This window comes from Notamacropus eugenii, chromosome 1 (genome assembly GCF_028372415.1).
Source record: "Notamacropus eugenii isolate mMacEug1 chromosome 1, mMacEug1.pri_v2, whole genome shotgun sequence".
NCBI lineage: Eukaryota > Metazoa > Chordata > Mammalia > Diprotodontia > Macropodidae > Notamacropus > Notamacropus eugenii.
The window spans coordinates 451,836,250-451,858,639 of NC_092872.1; the positions used below are offsets into that span (position 1 = coordinate 451,836,250).

A 22,390-nucleotide genomic window follows, 5' to 3' on the forward strand; every position below is an offset into this window, starting at 1 on the left:
ATGGTCATAGCAGATATCAAACTATATTACAGAGTGATGATCATCAAAATAATCTGATACTGGCTATGAAATAGTGCGGTACATTAGGTGCACAATATATTGTAATAAATTATCATAGTAATCTATTATTAAAAGCACAGATCCATGCTTTTAGGATAAGAGCTCACTATTTGACAAAAATTGCTGGGAAAACTGGAAAACAATTTGGCAGAAACTAGGTATAGAACATTTCATACTGTATATCAAGAGCAAAATAGATATATGAGTAAGACATAAAGGGTGATATCATAAGCAAATTAGTGATCCGTGGAATATTTTATTTGTCAAATCTATGTATAAAGGAAGAATTTATGACAAAAAATAACCAGAGAGCATTACATTTTAAATAGAAAATTATTTACATTAAATTAAGATTTTCCACAAACAAAACCAATGTAGCTAAGATTAAAGGGAAAGTACAAAGTTGGGGAAATGTTTTACATCAAGTTTATTTGAAAAAGGCCTAATTTCTCAAAATATGGAAAACTGAGTCAAATTTATAACAATACAAGTCATTCTCCAATTAAAAATAATCAAAGGATGTAGGCAGGTTGGTGGCACCATGGGTAGAGTGCTATGCTTAGAGTCAGGAAGATTCATCTTTCTGAGTTCAAATCTGGCCTCAGACACTTACTACTTCTGTGACCCTGGAAAAGTCTCATCCCTGTGTGCCTTAGTTTCTCATCTTTAGAAAGACTTGGGGAAGGAAATGGCAAACTACTCCAGTATTTTTGCCAAGAATAAAACCAAATGGGGTCATGAAAAGTCAGGACTGAAAAAAGTGACTGAATGACAACAAAAGACATGAATAGACAGTTTTCAGATGAAGAAATCAAAGTTATCATATGAAAAAATGTTCTAAATCATCATTGATTAGAAAAGTGCAAATTAAAATGACTCTCAGTTACCATCAGATTGGCTAATATGACAAAACAAAAATGATAAATGTTGGAGGGGATATGAGAAAATTAGGACAGTAATGCACAGTTGATGGAGTTGTGAACTGATTCAACCATTCTGGATAGTAATTTGGAACTATACCCAAAGTACTGTAAAAATTTGTATAGGCTTTGACTCATTAATGCTGCTGCTAAGTCTGTACGTGAAAGAGAACAAAGAAAAAGGAAAATGACCTATGTATACAAAATATTTATAGCAGCTTTTTTGGAGCGACAAAGAATTAGAAATTGAGAGGATGCCCATCAAATGGGGAATGGCTGAACAAATTGTAGTATATGATTTTGATGGAATACTATTGTGCTATAAGAAATGAAAAGCAGGTTGGTTTTACAAAACCCTGAGAAGACTTACATGAATTGATGCAAAGTGAAATCAGGAGAACCAGGAGAACATTGTACATAGTAACAGTATGGTGTGTGATGATCAACTGAATTACTTAGCTATTCTTAGCAATGCAAATTGTTCAAGACAATATCAAAGGGCTTATGATGGAAAAATGCTATCCATTTCTAGAAAAAGAACTGATAGAGTCTGAATACTGACTGAAGTATACTCTTTAAACTTTATTTTTCTTGAGGTTTTTTTTTTTGGCTTGTATTTTTTTTTACTGTAAATGGTTCATATGGAAATACATTTTCATGACTGCACATGTATAAAATCTTTATCAAATTTTTTCCTTCTCAGAGAGAGGTAATGGGGAGAGGCATATAAATAATTTGGATCTAAAAAATTTTTAGATGAATGTCAAAAATTGTTTTTACATGTAATTGAGAAAAAAAGAAATGAAATCTGGAAGGAAGCTGTGACTCTTTATAGATATGGTCCTATCTCTGACCACAGTAGTTATATTGATGACTTTCCATCATGAGTCTTTACAAGAGGGATAGTTGTTTTTGCATTAAAACTATGCATGAAGAAAAAATAAACAAATACAATGTCACATGAGGAGAGAGCAATAATAGTTCTTTAAGCCCAGTGATCTCTCAGACATAATTGCTTGTTGCCAGCTTCATTCATCTTTAATAACAGTAAACTAATATCAATGTCACATTCATTAACCTAACTTCTGAATCTTACCAAGAGAGCAAAAGTGATAATGTCTGACAATCCCAATGAAATAAGTATGCTGATAATTATTAGCCTATGTAAAAGATATCTGTAAATGCTACAAAGCTACCCAAATTAGTAGGAAATAGATAAGGAGTAGAAGATTGAACAAAACAAGATACCATGAGTATGCCCAGAGCAGTTAAAGATACCCACACTGAGGAAAAGGAAGGACCTTCCAGGGGAGACTAATCTGTGACAAATAGGATATTTTAAAGTTAGTTTGTGAGGAGAAGTTTCTGGGGAAGGCCATAGGGATCCACTCTTTCTCTTTGAGTACTCTAAGGAAACTATCATTGTTTTGTTAGCTTGTTACATAACTCAAGGAATGGTATGCAAAATTATACATGTCAGGTCAAGGTTCAATATGCCCTTCCTCTTGATTGGTTTCTCTTCTTAAGTGAAGGACTATACAGCTTTTCTTAAGACTTCTTTATCTAATGTTACCCATTATTGTTTGTGTTACATTGGTGTATTCCAGAAAGGACTTGGAGTCAGGAAGACCTAGGTTCAAATTCTACCTCTGACCTATACTAGCAGTATAACTCTGGGCAGGTCACTTTATGGTCTCTAAGCTCTCTTTTAACTCTAAAATTTCTGATCTTTTTCTTCCTGTCTTTCTTATAATGTATATAAACATAAAAACCAAAAGTTCCTGCCCTTAAGGAGATTGCATTCTGTTGGGGGAAACAATACTTATACAAATAAGTAAATATTGTATATGTTTGTACAGAATCCGTCTTCTTAGGACTCATGAAGGCAAGTGAAACTCTCCACATAATTACTGTGGTCATAGAAAAGATCAGAGGAAGTATATGTTAAGGGATACTGCAATAATTTGTTCTTATTCCCTTAGTACCATTGGGGTCTTGAAAATCAATTTGTTCAGCCAGATCTTGCGTTGACAACTGGTGATATTAGGAAAGATCTTTGAAAGGGAGTGGTGCTTGAGTTGAATCTTGAAGGGAGATATGTATCATAAGAAGTAGAGGTGAGGAGGGAGAGTATTTTAGGTATGGGGGGATACAACCTATGCAAAGTCATGGACAATGGAGATAGAAAGTCACATACAGGAAAGAGAAAGTAGGTCAGTTTCTAAGAGATATTGTGGACCAAATTAATATTTTATATTGGCATAGATGATATGGGAGGACCCAAATCTGAGACCCTCTAATTCTAGCTTGTGATTCAAATTATATGAATATCACCAAAACACCTAAAGCACAAAATTCTACAAATTGATATGATTTGTAAACTTGAAAAAAGATTTTCATAGTAAAACAAACTTTGAAATATGGGGTCTGGATTACACAAATTCTCATTTATTGACAAATGATTTATTGTTTCAAAACAAAAATTTAGTAGACTCCCATGCTAGGTCACTTAATTACTCATCCAGTGACTTATCTGCATGGCCACAGAGGATATGGAGAAGGAAGGAGAGAGGAGATTTAATTCTGAGCTAAAGCTGCAGTTTTTAATTACTTGCACTAAGTATGCATTCCTTGCTATCGCATGAGAACTGTTCTGAAAAGAAACATACTTCTAGATCTAGCCTAATGATTTGGGAATCTTCCAGAGCATAATAGATGCTCCAGAGACCATCCCACACTACAAATCATTTAATTAGGGTTGTCCTCATAAAATCATTTCTTGTTTGAAGGGCAAGTCCTTGGGAACCACAAGCACACCTGTTCATAGAAAGAGGCATTTAGATCAATTTGCCACTCTTTCCTCACCATCTCACTCCTTTCAGAACCTGTGTTTCTTCTCTGTTTCTAGCACTTATGACAAAAACAGGAAAAGAACTCTCTTCACAAAAGATGTCTGCTGTTTCCACCTCTTCCCACTTCAACAGGTACCTTTCATTGATCTCTTCTATATTTCACACTTGGAATATCCTCACTGTCTATGAAATAATTTTCTAGTCTTTTATGTCTTCCTGGTGAGAAATTTAAGTTATAAATAGAAGAGGGGAAAAGTAGAGGGGGTTACTGAAAGAGGTGGAGTTTGATATAGGATATTTCAAGAGAATTTGGATTCAATATCTCTCTGTCTTTGTCTTTCTTTTTCAATATCAACTAACCAGCAAGTCTGACATGCCAGTATTCTTCCTTGTCAGTGGATCACATAGATTATTTTTGTACTAGGACAAAGTCCTCCAGAATGAATTTGGGTAATGATTTGTATCAAAAGATGAGTGACTGTTCAAACATTAATCAAATCTATCTTAATTACCAAGGGTGTAGGGGAATTTTCCATACTTTTGTTCTTTCTGATCAGACTGATTTAGAGAGTAATGACCATTTCCCTGACTTTTCCTTTCCTTGCTTTTAGGCAAAGAAGAGGTTAGCCCTGAAAACTAAGGGATTTAGTCTTCTAATTTCCCCCAGGAAAACACACATAAACACACACACAAACATACAAACACACACCACCACCACCACCACCACCACATCACCCCATACCATAAAGCACCACACACTTTCCCTGTTCAGTATGGAGATGATACATAAAAAGATAACTGACCATATAATCTTTTATGAGAGATATTCAGATATGGACTTGAAGAAGAACCAATATATTCAAACACTGGGTCACTTAGTGCTTAAGGGTCTGAGGATATTTCAGTGATGAAATTGTGTTGTAGATGATGTCAAGGCTCTCTGGTACAGTTTTCCCAAATGTCAGACATATGAACCATAAATACTATGGTCTTTCTCCTCTTATCTATTTCTCAAAACTGCTTTAGGTTTTCTTTTCCTCTGGGACTTCTGGGAAGACAAATGGATGCCAGAACTGAGGGAGCAAGGAGGACTAAGAAAAACTAAAAGTTCAGGTGTGGATAGATAATAAAAGTGAATAAAGTAAATAATAAAAGTTAAGGATACAGGTTTGGAAGACAAGGAGTGGAGATGATGGTTAGGTAAGGAGCAATGAAGTATCCCAAAATAGGAAAAAAACTTCAGTGTTCTCTTTTGATTTCTGTATATTCCTTTCAGCTTGTCCTTTGACCAAAGGAGACATCAAAGTTACACTGCTTTCTGGACTCTTCTTTCACTGGGACCCTATCAGTCAGTTCTGCAGCACTGATGTCACATGTGGTGGACAAGGTGAGAAGAAAGTGGATGCTTGAGAAAGCATCCTTGTGGGAATCATCCTATACCTGGCAAGAGATTCATAGTTGCCTAAATCAAGATCTTCCCCAGGTACACCTACCTACAGAAAAATAAATGAATGTTAATGTAGCTATTATCTCTTAGTAACCTGCCAAAGCCAGGAATTAGTCCTCTTACAGTCCTGTAAGGTTATGTCCTTCATATGTATGGAAAGCCTCAGTACATTGAATTAGTTCAGAAATAGCTATCTCAGAGTAATATTGATTCCCTCTCAATCCCCACCTTTCTTGATCAGGTAGTCCTCAACACCCTCAAGAAATTGCATTTTTCATTTAGAACCCATAAGCTTGGCCTTGTCAAGAAATACAAATCTCCTTATGGTCATAAGTCCATGAAAGTATCCGTTCTCATCTGATCTCATAGAATAAATACGGTCAGGGTTGGTTAGCATTTGGAGGGATGAAAATCAAACTTATTGTGTTGAATTCTGGGAGACCAATCTGAGGGATTCTCCTAATTATTCCAATCCCCAAAAAAGTTGGAGAGCAAGAGAGATGGAGGAAGAGATGGATTCCTGTCCTGAAGCTACTCCCCTGATAATATTAATCTAAACTTTACTAATGACATGTACTTTTACTTATTATTTAAAATGATGTTTTATGAGCACTTAGAAAAGACAAACTGTTACCACTAAGTTTTCTCAATTCTACAAAGAACAATTCTTTTTATAAAAATTTATTTATTTAACTTTTAACATTCATTTTCACAAAATTTTGGGTTCCAAATTTTCTCCCCATTTGTCACCTCCTCCCACCCCAAAACACTGAGCATTTTAATTGCCCCTATCAACAATCTGCCCTCTCTTCTATCATCCCTCCCTTCCCTTGTCCCCATCTTCTCTTTTGTCCTTTAGAGCCAGATAACTTTCTATACCCCATTACTTGTATTTCTTAATTCCTAGTAGCAAGAACAGTACTTGACAGTTGTTCCTAAAACTTTGAGTTCCAACTTCTCTTCATCCCTCCCTCCCGACCCATTCCCTTTGGAAGGCAAGCAATACAATATAGGCCATATCTGTGTAGTTTTGCAAATGACTTCCATAATAGTCATTTTGTGTAAGACTATATTTCCCTCCATCCTATCCTGCCCCTCCATTGCTTCCATTCTCTCTTTTGATCCTATCCCTCCCCAAGAGTGTTGACTTCAAATTGTTCCCTCCTCCCATTGCCCTCCCTTCCATCATCCCCCCTACCCTGCTTATCCCCTTCTCCCCCACTTTCCTGTATTGTAACATAGGTTTTCATACCAAAATGAGTGTGCATTTTATTCCTTCCTTTAGTCAAATGTGATGAGAGTAAGCTTCATGTTTTTCTCTCACCTCCCCTCTTTTTCCCTCCACTGAAAATTCTTTTGCTTGCCTCTTTTATGAGAGATAATTTGCCCCATTCCATTTCTCCCTTTCTCCTCCCAATATATTTCTCTCTCACCACTTAATTTCATTTTTTTAAGATATGATCCCATCCTATTCAAATCCCTCTGTGCTCTGTGTGTGTGTGTGTGTGTGTGTGTGTGTGTGTGTGTGTATAATCCCACCCACTACCCAGATACTGAAAAGTTTCTAGAGTTTCAAATATTGTCTTTCCTTGTAGGAATGTAAACAGTTCAACTTTAATAAGTCCCTTATGACTTCTCTTTGCTGTTTAGCTTTTCATGCTTCTCTTCATTCTTGTGTTTGAAAGTCAAATTTTCTTTTCAGCTCTGGTCTTTTTATCAAGAATGCTTGAAAGTCCTCGATTCTGTTGAAAGACCATTTTTCCTCCTGAAGTATTATACTCAGTTTTGCTGGGTAGGTGATTCTTGGTTTTAGTCTTAGTTCCTTTGACTTCTGGAATATCATATTCCATGCCCTTAGATCCCTTAATGTAGAAGCTGCTAGATCTTGTGTTATTCTGATTGTATTTCCACAATACTTGAATTGTTTCTTTCTAGCTGCTTGCAATATTTTCTCCTTGACCAGGGAACTCTGGAATTTGGCCACAATGTTCCTAGGAGTTTCTCTTTTGGGATCTCTTTCAGGCAGTGATCAGTGGATTTTGCTCAGATCTCAGTGCTGCTCGGTCAAGGCAGGGCTGGGCTCTGCTCCGGGTCCGGTGGGTGACGGACCTTTCAGTTCAGTTTTTCACGTCTCTCTGGAACAGAAATCTCCTCTGCTCCCTTGTTGTGTGGCTTCTGATGCTCCAGAATTTGTTGGGAGTTCTTCTTTACAGGTATTTTATGGGTTGTGGGTTCAGAGCTAGCATATGTGTATCTTTTTACTCTGCCATCTTGGCTCCTCCCCCAAAGAACAATTCTTGACAGACTAATCTCATTTTTATTCATGACAGGGTTACTAGATTTCTCAATTTTGACAAGGAATTTGGTGAAATTTGTTACTCTGTCTTTATAGACAACATGGAACAATGTTGATTAGTACAGTTAGATCAATTGAGAACTGGTCCAGCACCTGGAATCAAACACACGACATTAAAACATCAATGTCAAAACTGAGGTGAGGGACAGGGCTGGTTCCATGTAGAATGACTTCAGTTAGCTACCCTTGGTCCTGTAATCATTAATCCTAAATCAATGACTTGATGAAGCTATTGATGGAATGATCATTAAATTCTTAGATAACACAAAGCATAAAAGCAAGCATATTGGATGTGATTAATGGAATTTAATCAAATTGTGGCAAACTAAACTGGAACTTCTTAAAAATTAGTTTTAGTAAGGACAAATGCTATACGCTTATATATTCAAACTATCAGGTGCACAAGTAGACACAGGCAAAGGATTTTATTCTTCCACTCACAAATATAAGGAAGAAGAAAGGTAAAGAAAAAAGAGACAATAAGAGACATAGAGGAAAAGACAGACAGATGCCAAGAGATACATAGAGGAAGAGAAGAGAGAGACATACAGAAAGAAAGAGAGATTTTTCTTGGAGAAATACAAAAGAATTGGATGAGAGGGGAATGATGAAGGGAGTTCAAGAGGGAGTGTACCTCTGTGTGTGTGTGTGTGTGTGTGTGTGTGTGTATGTGTAAAGTTGTTATCTTCATTGATGTGGATTTTTCTGTGAGAGTGAACATTAGAGCAAAAGAGGGAAGCTTAGTGCGTGCATGACCTCCCTTTGATCTTAGAAAGGAAAGACAAGGAAGTGATTGGGTCAGACAGCTCCCCATACAGACAGTGAGTACTTTTGGCTTGTGATAGCAATACTGCTATACCAACTGAATGAAGATCAGAGAAGGTAGGAAGAAGAGTGAGGGGTAGAAGAGGTAAAGCAAGACTTGGCATTTGGGGAGCTTGGTTTTTACGCTTCTGGAGTGCCTGTATTTGCATTTGTATAACACTTAGAGATTGCAAAGCATTTTCACAACCATTGTCTTATTTGTTCCTTAAGAAAACCCTGGAATTAATATGTCTTGGTCAACAACTTCAATATTCAATTCTGATTGAATGTGTGTGTGTGTTCGTTCTTTGTTGCTGAAGAAGATCATGCCATCAGAGACATGATGACATGACTTGCACTTAACTTTGTTTTGAGTGAGGGAGGGCTGTGCAGGTCACCAGCCATCTGAATCCAGTGACCAGATATTCATCAGAATGACTAGAGATGACCCAGGATGAGGCAGTTGGGGTTAAGTGACTTGCCCAAGGTCATACAGCTATTGAGTGTCAAGTGTCTGAGATGAGATTTGAATTCAGGTCCTTCTGACTCCTGCGCTGGTGCTCTATCCACTGCACCATCTAGCTGCCCCTCTGATTCAATAGAAGATAACAAAAAGGACAGAACTATTTCATATTGGTTTCAGCCTCGTCTGTAAAACATTGAGGAAGTACTTGGAAAGATCAAGGCAGAAACATATAATTTCACAATGTAATTATTTATCAGGAAGAACTAATGAATGACTTTTGCCAACATCTTGCTAACATCTGATAACTACTGATAGCTAACAAAGCAAGCTCAATTGAAGTCCTCCTTCTAGGCTGCCATGCTTATGAGGGTCTTTGTCTCTTTCTTTTCTCTTAGTAATGTTTCTTGAAAGTTCTTAATGGAATCTCTCAATGGGGATAAACCTCCTTAATCCTCTTGGACTGAAAATAGCTTTTTATTCCTAGAAAGCAACTGATATTAGTGATCTCTTTCACAAAAGGAACAAATAAGAGATCTAGGATATCTTTTGTCTCTAGTAATTCTAGTTTGGTGACTTGAAATATAACACTGCTTTGATCTCTGCTTGTCTACAGCTCTGTTTGACTCCAACTCTCCAACTCAATTTTACCAAACAAATATATCTCTCATCTGTTAAAACAGAAAATCTTTAGTTTTATCTCTTAATTTTACCTATGGAGATTAGCTAAAATACAACAAATAATCTAAATATTCTAGGTAAGCAGTTACTACTGCATTTTAAAGACTTAAAAGTGAAAAGTTCACATTCAGGGAAATAGCAATGTTCCTAAAGCTCCCTCTTCCCTTTTCAAACAACTTTCATGGGTTAGTAGGAGCTGTAATGAAGACCTTCACTAGGACCACAGAAACCTACTTTTCCTTCTAGTAGAGGAAGAGGGAAGGGAAATAAGGAGAGAGGGTTCATTTTTTTCCTTCTCATTTTGGCCCTGTAAAGCATAGCTCTGCCATATTTCTTCAGTTTTAATTCTTGTAAGTTGCTCCAAAAGGTGACTTGTCCCTATCTTACCTATTAAATAGCGTGGCATCTCCTGTGCCACTTACTTCCCCATGTCCACTCATTTGTTATGAATTCTGCCATCTTGCCATGACACCTTTTTTTCTTCCTCCTTAAATTCTTTCAAGATCAAAATCAAAGGAGATCCTGGAAATTAGGAATTTGGATAAACTGTCTCTTCTATGGTATGTGTAATTGTCCCAGCCTAATTGCCATGGGCTGCCGGAGTCATCTTACCTTTCCCAGGTCTTTGGTGGCCAGCTGGATAAACGTATCAAGAGAAGAGACTCTCCAGAGACAAACAAGTGGTAGACTTTATTCAGGATCTTAGTTACGTGTCCATATGTAGGGTGAGTTCTTCCCCAGGAGAAAGGAATCCCCCTCCTCTTTAAGGAGCAAGGATCACACAGCGAGAGGATGAGGGTGGAAGAGGGGAGGGATCCCCGGAGGGGACCCCCCTCAGGCTTTCCTGTCCGCACTTAAGCTCTCCTAGCCGCATAGTTCGCATGTGGATACCGTGCATGCTCTCAGCCCGTTAGCTAATTAACCAAAAGGTGTGCTCAGACCACGAACCAATCTCAAGGGTGGGATGCTCTCCCCAGCAAGTTTCCACTGAGAAGAGGTAGAGAAACAAGAAAGCTTGAGTCTCACTCCTCAATTCCCAGCTGTTCCCTGGGGGGCCTCATGAGAGCTCGCAATCAAGAAGCCCTCATTTTTACCTGCCCGAAACCGTTCACGTGAGAACTGAGCTTACACCCCAACATGTAATCCTTACAGGTACGCATGACGAAAGACAGATTATATATGTTTTCATGATGTTTGTGCAATGTTCCATTACTATTGTTATTTATATTACTTACAGGAAAGGAATAGTCCCAGAAATCTTTGACCAGTGATGAACCCTAACTAGGTGATAGGGTCCCCAAAACTATCTTGGTTGCCATGTATTCTTAGTCCAAAATATTGCAATTCTTTCCATCAGTTTAAATTGATGTCAGGAATATACTACCATTGGGTGAAGAGTCTTTGGGTCCATTCTCTTCTACATTCACAACAGGTTATATGTGAACACAGAGGCAGGGAATATTACAGAGGCATCAGCTTCTTTATAAAAAAGAAACTTGGAACCAGTAGCAATAAGATTAGGACTTTTACAAATACATTATTTAGGGCCAATGTCTTTCTGTTTGTCTCCCCATTGGGATATTGGTTTTCCTCTTCAGGAGGCAGATGAGATAGTCTATCAGCCAAGAGTAATCTGAAATAAACTGCCAGTAGAAATATTCTCTTCTCACCTTGATCTCCTAACAATGATCCTTCTGCTAGGTTTCAAGTTAGGGTAGAACTATCTAAAGGCAAATGCCCCAAACTCTAATTTGTATTTTCAATATTCAACAAGTATTTAATAAACACTTACCATATGTCAGGCACTGTGCTAGGTGCTGGAAATAAAAATAGAAAAATAATATAGTCCCTGGCTTAATGGAACTTACATTCTATTGATATATTTTAGGTGGAATTCGTACATTTGCAGTATAAACTATAGTGGATGAAACAAATTAACTCCAGATATGAAGGGATTAAAAAATAAGAATATCAATTAAACAATTTGCAGTGAGTTAGTTGAGGTCTTCCAGGAATTATAGAATCTCAGAATTAGCAGGGAATTTAGAGGTCATCATTTGAATAATTGCTGAGTGCTTGGTTTTGTACTATGTAGATTGTTTTGTTCCATTTTAAAATCTAGTACAGATTCAAAAAAGTAAAGTAGATACGACATATGGAAATTATCTTTTTCCAATTGTGAACCCAAACACTAAAAAAGGACATTTCCGTATAAAAAAACAGAACACAAAAGAGGATTATATATGAAAACACAGATCTACATTTTATACAGCTTTTTAGCACGTTCTATTTCGTTGTATTCTTTTGTCTTTTGGAATAAAACTTTCTAAAATCTCCTCTTATGTATAGTAGAAGCTGACAAGCCTTGTGTGATATCCTGATTCTTTGACACGACTTCTTTCTGGATGTCTACAACATTTTTTTTTCTTTGACTTGGTAGCTCTGAACTTTTTATTATGATTTTCTTGGATCTTCTTCTTTTGGGATTTCTTTTGGAAGATTATTATTGTGTTTGTTCTATCTTTATTCCTCTGTTTCCTGGATAGTTTCCGTTTATGATTTCTTGAAGTAGTGTCCAGGTATTTTTTTTAATCACATTTTCTCTGAAGTACATTGATTTTTTTTTTTTGGAAACCGAGTGTTCCTATCTCACCTAGGCTAGAAGAATTCACTGGCCTAATACAACTGTTGATTACCGTGGAAACTGTAATATATTAGGTTTCCAACTTAAGCTGATTAGCCCCTCCTTAAGCAGCCTAATAGTCTTCTGCTCCTAGGGATTCCTCATTAGCCTTAGTTTGAACACGTAATTAACATTAGCCCTACTGGAGTTCAAAATTCCTGAGATCCAGTGATATACCAGTTTTACTATCCTTCTACTAACAAGGATTATAGCTCTATTCCAACGCCCAAAGAATTCAAGGATTCTTAAATCATCTCTTTTTAACTATTGTCCAAGTCAGTTTTTTTATATTTGATTTTTTCTATTTTTCCATCTTTTGACTTTGTTCTAATATTTCTTGCTATCTCATGGCATCATTAATTGTTTGATTTATTCTAGTTTTCATGGAATAAACCTGGGTAATGTTTATTTCTTTCTGTTTTAAATTATTTATTCTCTTTCCAATTCTTTCCTCCAGAGCTTTAATTTCATTTTTGTCTTTTGCTCTATTTTTTCCAGGTATTCATGTAGTCTTATTAGAAAATACATCTTTTCCCTTTGAATCCCTGATCATGGTTATTTTGGAGTTATCCTCTTCTGGGGAATTTCTAGATTTATAATAACTTTTATACTGATTGATATATTTGATTTATCTCTCTTTAGTTTCTGAACCAGGTTTGTAGCATGTACAGACGTCACCCTTAGCTGTGTTTTTGGGTGAGGTTTTTGGTCCTCCTCAGTCTTACCCTACATCCCCTGGGTTCTTATACTGATCTCTGTCTCCTGGGTTTAAGCTACTTGGATTTTTGATGTTGACAGTGAAGAATCTTCAAGACCCTCTAAGGCATCTCAGGACAGGGCAAAGGACCTCAGAGCCTTTGAACATCTGGTTAGTCATAGGAATAGTCTGAGGCTTCCAGAATCTCCATCTTTGGACTTTCTGATGACCCTGGGGATTTCTAATATTCCTGGTATTTTCCTGGGGTATCATTTCCTCTTTGCCTTAGGAGACAGATCCCTGCAGGCTATAGGTATCTCTTGTGTGTCTGGTTGCACTAAGAGACTATGTTTTTGGTTGCCTGAATTAATACGTGCCTGTTGGTGACCCCTTTATTATTATTTGGAGGATCCTAATTGATTGTATGTGTATGTATAATTTTGTGGTGAAATAATTTGCTTACTGTTATTTCTTATTGGATTTCTTGATCATTAATTGATCTGATTCAAATTTCAGCTTTTTACCAAAATAGGCCTGTAGGAGCTAGAAAGAATGTCTCTACTAAATCAGTTATCTTGACCAGAAATCAGAAATGAACAATTATAAGAAACAATGGTTCAAATACTAAAGGCCAATAAGAAAGAGTGAAAGAGGGGGCAAGCATTCTAAAGGGTTGTCTACTGTTTTCTCCACACCAGAACTCCTAAAAAAATTCACTCCTGGTGTTTCTTATGTATATTTTTCACTTTTAATCTTAAAAATAGAATTGTTCTTGCCTCTATTGGATGTTTTGGCTTGGAGAAAACAGTAATCCTCCATATGAATATGTGAAAATAAGTTTGTTAGAACAAATTTTGTTCTAACGTAAGTAGTAGGGTTGAGTGCAAAAAATAGGTGAGCTGCATGAAAAAAAATAAGGTGAAAATAGTGAGCAAGAAAGAGGTAGTAGGCAGCTAGGTAGCAAAGAGGATAGAGTACCAGGCCTGGGGTCAGGAAGGCTTTTCCTGAGTTCAAATCTGGCCTTAGACATTTACTGGCTGTGTAGCCCTGGGCAAGTTGCTTAATCCAGTTTGCCTCAGTTTCCTCATCTGTAAAATTAGCTGAAGAAGGAAATGGCAAACCAGTCCAGTATTATTGCCAAGGAAACCACAAATAGGGTGACAAAGAGTCAGACACTACTGAAAAATGGCTAAACAACAATTAATCAAGAAAACACAATAGGGTTAATTTTTTTTAAAGATGGATTTATAATTGAGTCCTATCAATTTGTTTGCATTTCTGACCTTTCCGTTTGACTCAATTCCATGACTTATCTTGATTTGGGAAATTTCAAGAATTACGTAAGCTCAAATGTTGGCTAGTTTTTTGCAAAAGGGAGATAATATAAGCTATGAGAAAGTGACCATGATGAATTCCTCATAAAATTTGAAACTGTATTATTAAAGGGATGGTTTGTGAGCATATATAAAAAGATTATGGTGATACCAAGAGTCAACACAACTTCATCAAGAAGAGGTAATCATAAATTAATTTTATTTACCTTTTGGAAATGGCAAATACATGAGTAAATCAAGGCAATGCCATTGAGAAAGCTTGCTTAGATTTCAACAAAGTCTTTGAAAAAGTCTGTCATTTTTTTTAACATGGAGAGAAATTGACTAGATTATTAGATAATTAGGTAGATTTGAAACTGGTTGGATAACTGGATCCAAAGTGGAAATAGTATTGAAAATAGGTATCAATTTGGACTCAGATTTCAAATGGAATGGACAGAGTTCTGGCCCTAACTCTTACTGTTTAATCTTTTAATCAATGATTTTAATATAGATATAGACAGTATCTTTATCAAATACAAAAATGAGACAAAGAAGGAAGAAAAATGATCATGTTGAATGACAGAATCAGAATTCTAAAATATATTGGCAGGTTAGTATAAAGAACTGAAGCAGAGAAGAACTCTAATAGGAAAAATAGAAAGTTCAACATATGGGCTAAAAAAATCAACTTCATAATTCTAGAATAACTAAGATGACAATATCACTGTTTGCATGAAAACATCTGGAGGTTTGTATTTATTCTCCATGTTAAAAATGTGCCAACAAGGTAATTTGGAAGCCAAAAAAGTTAAGGTACATTAAGAAATGTTTAGAATTAAGATGTTGCTGTTTCCCCTAGTCTTTCCTATTCAGCTAAAATCTGAAGCGTTGTGGTAGTTTCTGGGTATCACATTTTAAGAAGAACATTGCCACCCTAGACAGCACAGTGACCTGGATGGTAAAAGATTACAGACCTTGGCATTTGAAGATCTCAGGGGTGAGCCTTCAAATAGATGATTACAGCGGGAAGCATTTCTGCTCATCCTCTTCTCTCTTTTCTTGGAATGCAGAATTACTTCTTATTGCCAGATATGCCTGTTTCATTCTCATCTTATCTCATTTTCCTGATCCTTGATGTGACTGTCTTTCCAGTCTGATTTCTGTCTATAATATTGCACCAAACAGCAGATTGGGGTATAGGTCCAGATGACTGGTTCTCATAGAGAAAGATATAATTTTGAGACTCACCAGGGATGCTTAATGTTCAAAAACAACACAAGAAAAGAACATAGAAAGATTGAAGAGGCATTAGAGAATATAGACAATATGACAATTATAGACAGCTTAGGCCCCAGGATACTCAACATACATGAGATCTTCCTCCTTCCAAGTCTTTCAGTCCTTCTGTTACCATTTCCATTCTACCACAGCATTCCTTATTTCTCAAAGACTATAGGAATAACCATCCCTTCAGTATTTATTTTTATCCTTTGATTGCTCCATCTGTTTTTTTTTTACCTCATCGGTCAAAATTTCTTTTTAAATGATAATTTCTGGACAGGAGATAATTGATTTGTCTCATCTGCTTCCTTTCTTTGCCTTGAATATATTCTGGGGAGATAAGACTGACCTCAAAAAAATTTTAGTCTTCTTTTCTTCCAACTCAATATGGTATCACACACTGATATCTCATTCAATTCTTTCTTCTGTCCTCTTTTCCTTCACTTAATTGAGTGAATCAATGCCACTTCATACGCAGTGGAAAGGGTAAGGGTATTAGCATCATTTTATCCTCAGGAGATGACAGGACAGACTTTCCCAAGTCCTAGACCAAGTGTGGGCATTTTCTTATAACACACTGCCACAAGTACATGGAAATTGGTTGGTGAAAGAATCTGAGTGAGTCTTCTGGATATTAAAGTTTTCTACTGTTAAATAATAATGATGTTCCTTTCTAAGTCGTTTTGTATTCTTGTTTTATGGATTTAGCTATAATTACTCTACATCCAGTGCACAGTCCCTCTTTTGTGAAGGGGTTGGGTTGAAGAATTTGAAATGTTTCTAGAAAGTAAGTAATCTGCCATCTTGCTGGTCAGTAAATATATAAGTTATTGATCAGATAGACTTATTCATATCATATAGGTCAATAACTTTTCAAAAAGTGGTGAACTTAAAGAGAAGATGAGAGAATCTATTTGATGGCATTGAGTCTTGTTTTTATAGACTCTTCCAGTAATCAACTTTATGAAAACATTGAACTTGTTAATTTATTGGCATAGGAAGTTCCCAGTGAGGGAACTTTCACTGTTTGCATGAAAACATCTGGAGGTTTGTATTTATTCTCCATGTTAAAAATGTGCCAACAAGGTAATTTGGAAGCCAAAAAAGTTAAGGTACGTTAAGAAATGTTTAGAATTAAGATGTTGCTGTTTCCCCTAGTCTTTCCTATTCAGCTAAAATCTGAAGCGTTGTGGTAGTTTCTGGGTATCACATTTTAAGAAGAACATTGACACCCTAAACAGCACAGGGTGCATCTTTCCTGTATTTATAGTCTTAGAAAATTGCCGCAGGCATTGGAAGGTTAAGTTATTTGCCTAGGATCATAGAGTCAATACAAATCAGAGGTGGGACTCAAAATTAGATTTTCCTGATTCCTCTACCATCTGTGCCATGTTTCCTATTTTTAAACCAGTACTGTATAGAATAGCATTGAAGATTACTTTATAGTATAAGTTGAGGTCTGGAACTAGGAGACCATAACTCCCACTTTTTCATTATTTCCCATAATTTTTTAAAAAATAATTTATTTGTTTTTGGTTTCAGAAATCACTTTCATAAGTTTTAAATTTTTTCCCTCCCCCCACAGAAGGTATGCAATCCTACATGGTTTCTACACATACATTCCTATTAAATACATTTTCACATTAGCCATATTGCATAGAAGAATTAAAATTAATTTCCCATAACTTTTTTACCCCTTATTCTTCCAGACAAATTTTGTTATACTTTTGTCTAATTCTACAAAATAACCCCTTGGTAGTTTGATCAGTCTGGCACTAAATCTTTAAAGTACTTTAGGCAATATTATTCTTTTTATTATACTAGTATGGCCTACCCATGAACAATTAATATCTCCTAAATTATTTGCCTTCCTTTACTTCTGAAAAAAGTGATTTTCATTGTATTTATAGAAGTCCTGAATGTGATTTGATAGAACTGCAAGATGTTTCATGCATTTTGTGGCTATTGTGAATGAAATTTACTTTTATAAACTATTCTGAGTTTTGGTAATAATATCCTAAAAGCCTGTTGATTTATGTAAATTTATTTTATACCCTGCTTCTTTCTTGAATTATTAATAATTTCAATTAATTTTAGTGAATCTCTAGGATTCCCTATGTAATCTATTATGTCAGATGAATAGTGATAATTTCTTTTTTTCTTTCCTTAAACTCTTTTTCTTGTCTTTTTAAAAAAAATTCTACAAACATACCAAGTGATAGTGCCAATTAGCTTGAAAAAAGTCTAAGGAAAAACATGTGAAGTGTAATCAAATATGCAGGATCAGGTGATAAAAGATAGACTAATGGGTGGAAATTTCAGTATGGGAGACTTAAGCTGGATATGGGTAAATATTGTCTAATAATTGGAGTTCTGCAACAACAAAAAGTCTTCCTTATGATGTAATACACTATTTCTCAAAGAACATCTATCCAGAAGATCGATCCAGAAGATAGAACTAACGTAAATAGTAAGAAATTATGGAGGGGAAGACTTGACCTCAATATTTGGAAGTATTTTCTAACAGAATTGTGCAACAATGGAAAGTCTTCCTTTCGGGATAGTGTATTAAGTATCACTGAAAGTGTTTAATGAATATTTATCTGGGCATCTGTTGGTCATTGGGTGAGAGACTGTACTAGGTTACATCTTAGTTTCCTTCCAACACTAGATTCTATAATTCTACAGGTTATATCCACACATCAAATTCCTGTTGTCTCCTTTCTAAAGAAGCAAAAAGAACATGAGCCAGACCAATCAGACGTGGGTTACAGAATTTCTCCTTTTAGGTCTCACTGATGACCCACAGACTCAACTGCTGCTCTTTGTTTTGTTCCTGGTGGTCTACTTGGTTACTGTTTTTGGAAATCTGCTGCTCGTCTCCCTGGTACTGACTGACTCACAGCTTCATACGCCCATGTACTTTTTCCTGTGCAACTTATCTACAGCTGACCTCTTCTTTTCTACCACCATTGTCCCCCAAGCCCTGTTCAACTTGCTGTCCAGAAGGAAGCTCATTTCCTTCATAGGATGTGCAGCTCAGCTTCTTCTCTTCCTTCTTTTCGGGTGCACAGAATGTGCACTACTAGCTGTGATGTCCTATGACAGGTACTTGGCAATCTGTAATCCCATGCACTACCCTCTCATCATGACAGGGAGGGTGTGTGGTCATCTAGCCTTGGGGTGTTGGGCTAGTGGCATTCTAGTGTCTTTGGTGGACACGACATTTACACTAAGGCTTCCTTATCAAGGAGACAACAGGATTGCTCATTTCTTTTGTGAACCCCCAGCAATCCTGGCACTGGCATCTGCAGACATCCACAGTGCAGAGACAGCCATTTTCTTTATGGGTGTATTGATCCTTCTTGCACCTGTATCCTTGATCCTGGTCTCCTATGGTTCTATAATAGTGACTGTGGTCAGGATGAAGACAACCTCAGGGAGACTGAAGGCATTCTCTACATGTGGATCCCACCTTCTTGTAGTCATTCTTTTTTATGGGTCAGGAATAATCTCATATATGACACCCAAATCTGCTAAGTTGTTGGGGAAACTGGTGTCAATGTTTTATTCAGTGATAACACCCATGCTTAACCCTCTCATCTACAGCCTGAAGAACAAAGATGTGAAGAAAGCACTCAGGAACGCAACCATCAAGAGACTATTCTGCAAACTCTGATGCTGTAACTATAATTGGATTGGAAAATGTCCCTCAGTTCCAAATCTTGCTTGGTGGCCTCCTGGGGAGAAATGACCTTTCCCTCATCACTGAGGCACAGAGAAATCATATGTGTTGTGCATCTATGTATTATATACCTGTAATATGTCTCAGGTATGGGGAGACATGACATCTATCACATTGGAGAATTGTGTGGAGTTATGCTAATCTGAGGTCCTACGGAAAAAAATGTTATTACTATGGAGTTATCATAGACCCTGGAAGTTCTGCTTTAATCTTCAGGGTACTAAACCATTTGTGCTGTAATGATTCTTGGAAACAAAGACAAGCAGCCATCCACTTAGGAAATGATTAAGGAGCTGCCCAAAGACTGACCTGACTTTAGACTACTATGCATATTTACATATTGTTCAAAATGTGTATGGTCACGGTGCCATTGTATACTGTTCCACCAAGATCACTTCTGCATTGCTAGATTCTGTACTGAATACAATATTTAAAAAAGACTACCAAGTTATAGTATGCACAGAGAAAGATGATCAATGTAACCAACAATCTTTTATTAAATAGATACACTATAGTTGACACTGGGGGTATAAATGCAAAGAAGGAATGATCCCTACTCTTATGAATTTTAATGATATTGAGAGGCCTTGAAAAATGGAATACAAAGATTCATTGAAAGAATCACAGAATAGTTGAGTTGAGTAACATTTCAGGGATCTTCTAGTTTAACCTCCATGTAAAACAATATCCTCTCTACAACATTTTGAGATGCTAACAACTACTGCTTGAAGACCACCAGTAATGTGAACTACACTACCTTTTAAAGCATACTATTTTCACTGGATAACTTTAATAACTATGTTTTTTTCTTATACTTATCTAAAGTCTACACCTCTGGAACATCTACTTGCTGCTTCTAATTATGCTTCCTGAAGCAAAGCAGAACAGGTATAATTCCTCTTCCACAAGAAAATCTGTCAAATACTTGTAAGCAGCTATACTGTCCCATCTAAATTTTTTTCTCTTATTGTCTAAATATATCCAGTTTCCTGGACGTCCATATATATATTTTTTCCATGAAATTCACCAAAATTTCCAGGTCTTTTTCATGCAACCTTCCTCTAATATAGCTTTTACTTCTGCATTTAATTTTCTGAATTCAAGTGCAGGACCTTTGTTTTATCCTAATTAAATTTCAACCTAAAAGATATAGCTCATTCTTTTTCTTAAGGAATTTCCTTTGGATGGTACCTCTGTCGTTCAGCATGATATCTGTCCTTTACAGCTTTATGTCATCTACAAAGTTGATAAGCATATTTAGATCCAAGTAATTGACCAAAGAAAGGTTGAATAACAAAAAGACGAATTACTGAACATTAAAATAAAGACTTCCCTTCAGGCTAACACTGTTGAATCATTTAATATTTGATTTGAATCCAGTCATTCAGTCTGATATACTTCTGCCTAACTGTTCTGCAATTTAGCTAATATCTATACATTTCATTCTTAAGAACAGTGAGAAAGATTTTTATCAAATGCTTTTCTAAAAATCTGGGTAAAGTGTGTCTTTAGCATTCCACTTCACCAGCTTGGAAATATAAATAAAATACAATAAGGAAAGGAGCTTAATGTGCTATAACTTATTCTTAATGATGCCATGCTATTTCTTGTTGATCACTACCTCCTTTTCTAAATGCTCACCAACAGACTTTTGATTTTCAAACAATACATTTAAATTTTTTTTAAGAATTAAGACCCACCTGCATATAGTTTGAAGATGTGATCTTCCCTTTCTTCAAAATCACATTTGCCTGTCTTTAGCCCTGTGGAACTTTCAGAAACATTTTTTCCCCATGATTTTTCAAAGACCACTTAGATTATCAGAACAATCACAAACTGACAAATTATTTCATATACTTCGTCTGGGCATGATGATTAACTCATTATAGACATCAATAATCTATTATGTTCTCTTATATTCTCTACATTTAACTTTAGTGTGTACTTCCTGTTATTCATTTATGTTCAATATTTGGTCCTATGAAGATCATTGACCTGGGAAGAGAAAAACAGGAAAAAAACTCCAAAAGTTGAGTAGCTCTGCCTTCTCATAATTATCCATTATCATTCACATATTCATCCTAAACAGGGTCTTCTTGACTTCCAAGTCAAGTCCACTTCTTTTTTAAAAGATCCATTTGTTGCCCTTAGCATTCACCACCTGCCAAAATTCATTCTGAGCCTTAGAGATTATTATTCTTACAGGAAGGCCATACCACTCTTGTTTATTCATCCTCAGTTGCCTACCTTGCTTTGCCTTTCTATGCTTGTCTTCTACAAATATAATTAGGAGAGTGACTAAACCATGCATCCACCAGGGCCCCTTTATCCAACTTTGCCTTTTCTTTCTCATCAGAATCATTTTTCAGAATTTAATTTTTTGAAATTTCATGTATCTGTGGAAAAGATGTACTGAATTACCTCATAGAATTTTAGTCAATGGTTCATTTGTTATTTAGAGGAAGGACTTTTGAGAGCTACTCTCCTTAACCCTGGGGTATATGCCAGATCTCAAACAACTTTCCTTTTCTTTATATTTAACTCTGTGAGGAGGCTGTCCCTTTCTCCAAAGGATCTCATCATCTATATTGCAACAAGTCCTTCTTAGTCAGAACTGAATAGAGAAGAGCTATTCTTCATATTGCATGTTTTAACATTTTAAAGATGAAATGATTATTACCACAAGTCAATAATTTATTAATTGATCTGATTTTGTTAGACAACAGTCTCCAGAAGGTATGCAGATACTTCATGTCTTCATCACTAACATAGCATACATCTATGGTTGTTTGGTGATCTATTTCTTGAAGGCATCTCTTGCTTCTTTCTGGATGAGATATTTTTATCAAAACATCACTTCTGTTTCTTCTTCCTTGTTTTCTTGTCCTCAATGCTCTCTTCCATCTTTTCACTATAATCTTCCTCTTATTTTTGTATTTCCTCAAATAAATTTGTCTTCTTATAAAAATAATAATGTTGTTTCTCTTTTGCAATTTATTCTTTTTTTTTTTTAGGTTGCTAACATTTTATTTTATTTTTTTATTTTTTTAATTAATTTATTTATTTAACTTTTAACATTCATTTT

The 22,390-nt window shown here is 36.0% G+C and overlaps 1 protein-coding gene across 1 annotated transcript; it reads left to right on the forward strand.

The window, feature by feature from the left end:
- Positions 1-18,255: 18,255 nt before the first annotated feature.
- LOC140526718 (olfactory receptor 2D2-like) lies at positions 18,256-19,239 on the forward strand. The gene has a single exon (XM_072643162.1). It carries the CDS (start codon positions 18,304-18,306, stop codon positions 19,237-19,239), a length of 936 nt encoding a protein of 311 aa, XP_072499263.1. The 5' UTR covers positions 18,256-18,303.
- The last annotated feature ends 3,151 nt before the right edge of the window (positions 19,240-22,390 follow it).

Excerpts from the sequence above, each read along its gene's own strand:
- LOC140526718 (XM_072643162.1), top strand. The coding sequence starts at position 18,304 with ATGAGCCAGACCAATCAGACGTGGGTTACAGAATTTCTCCTTTTAGGT.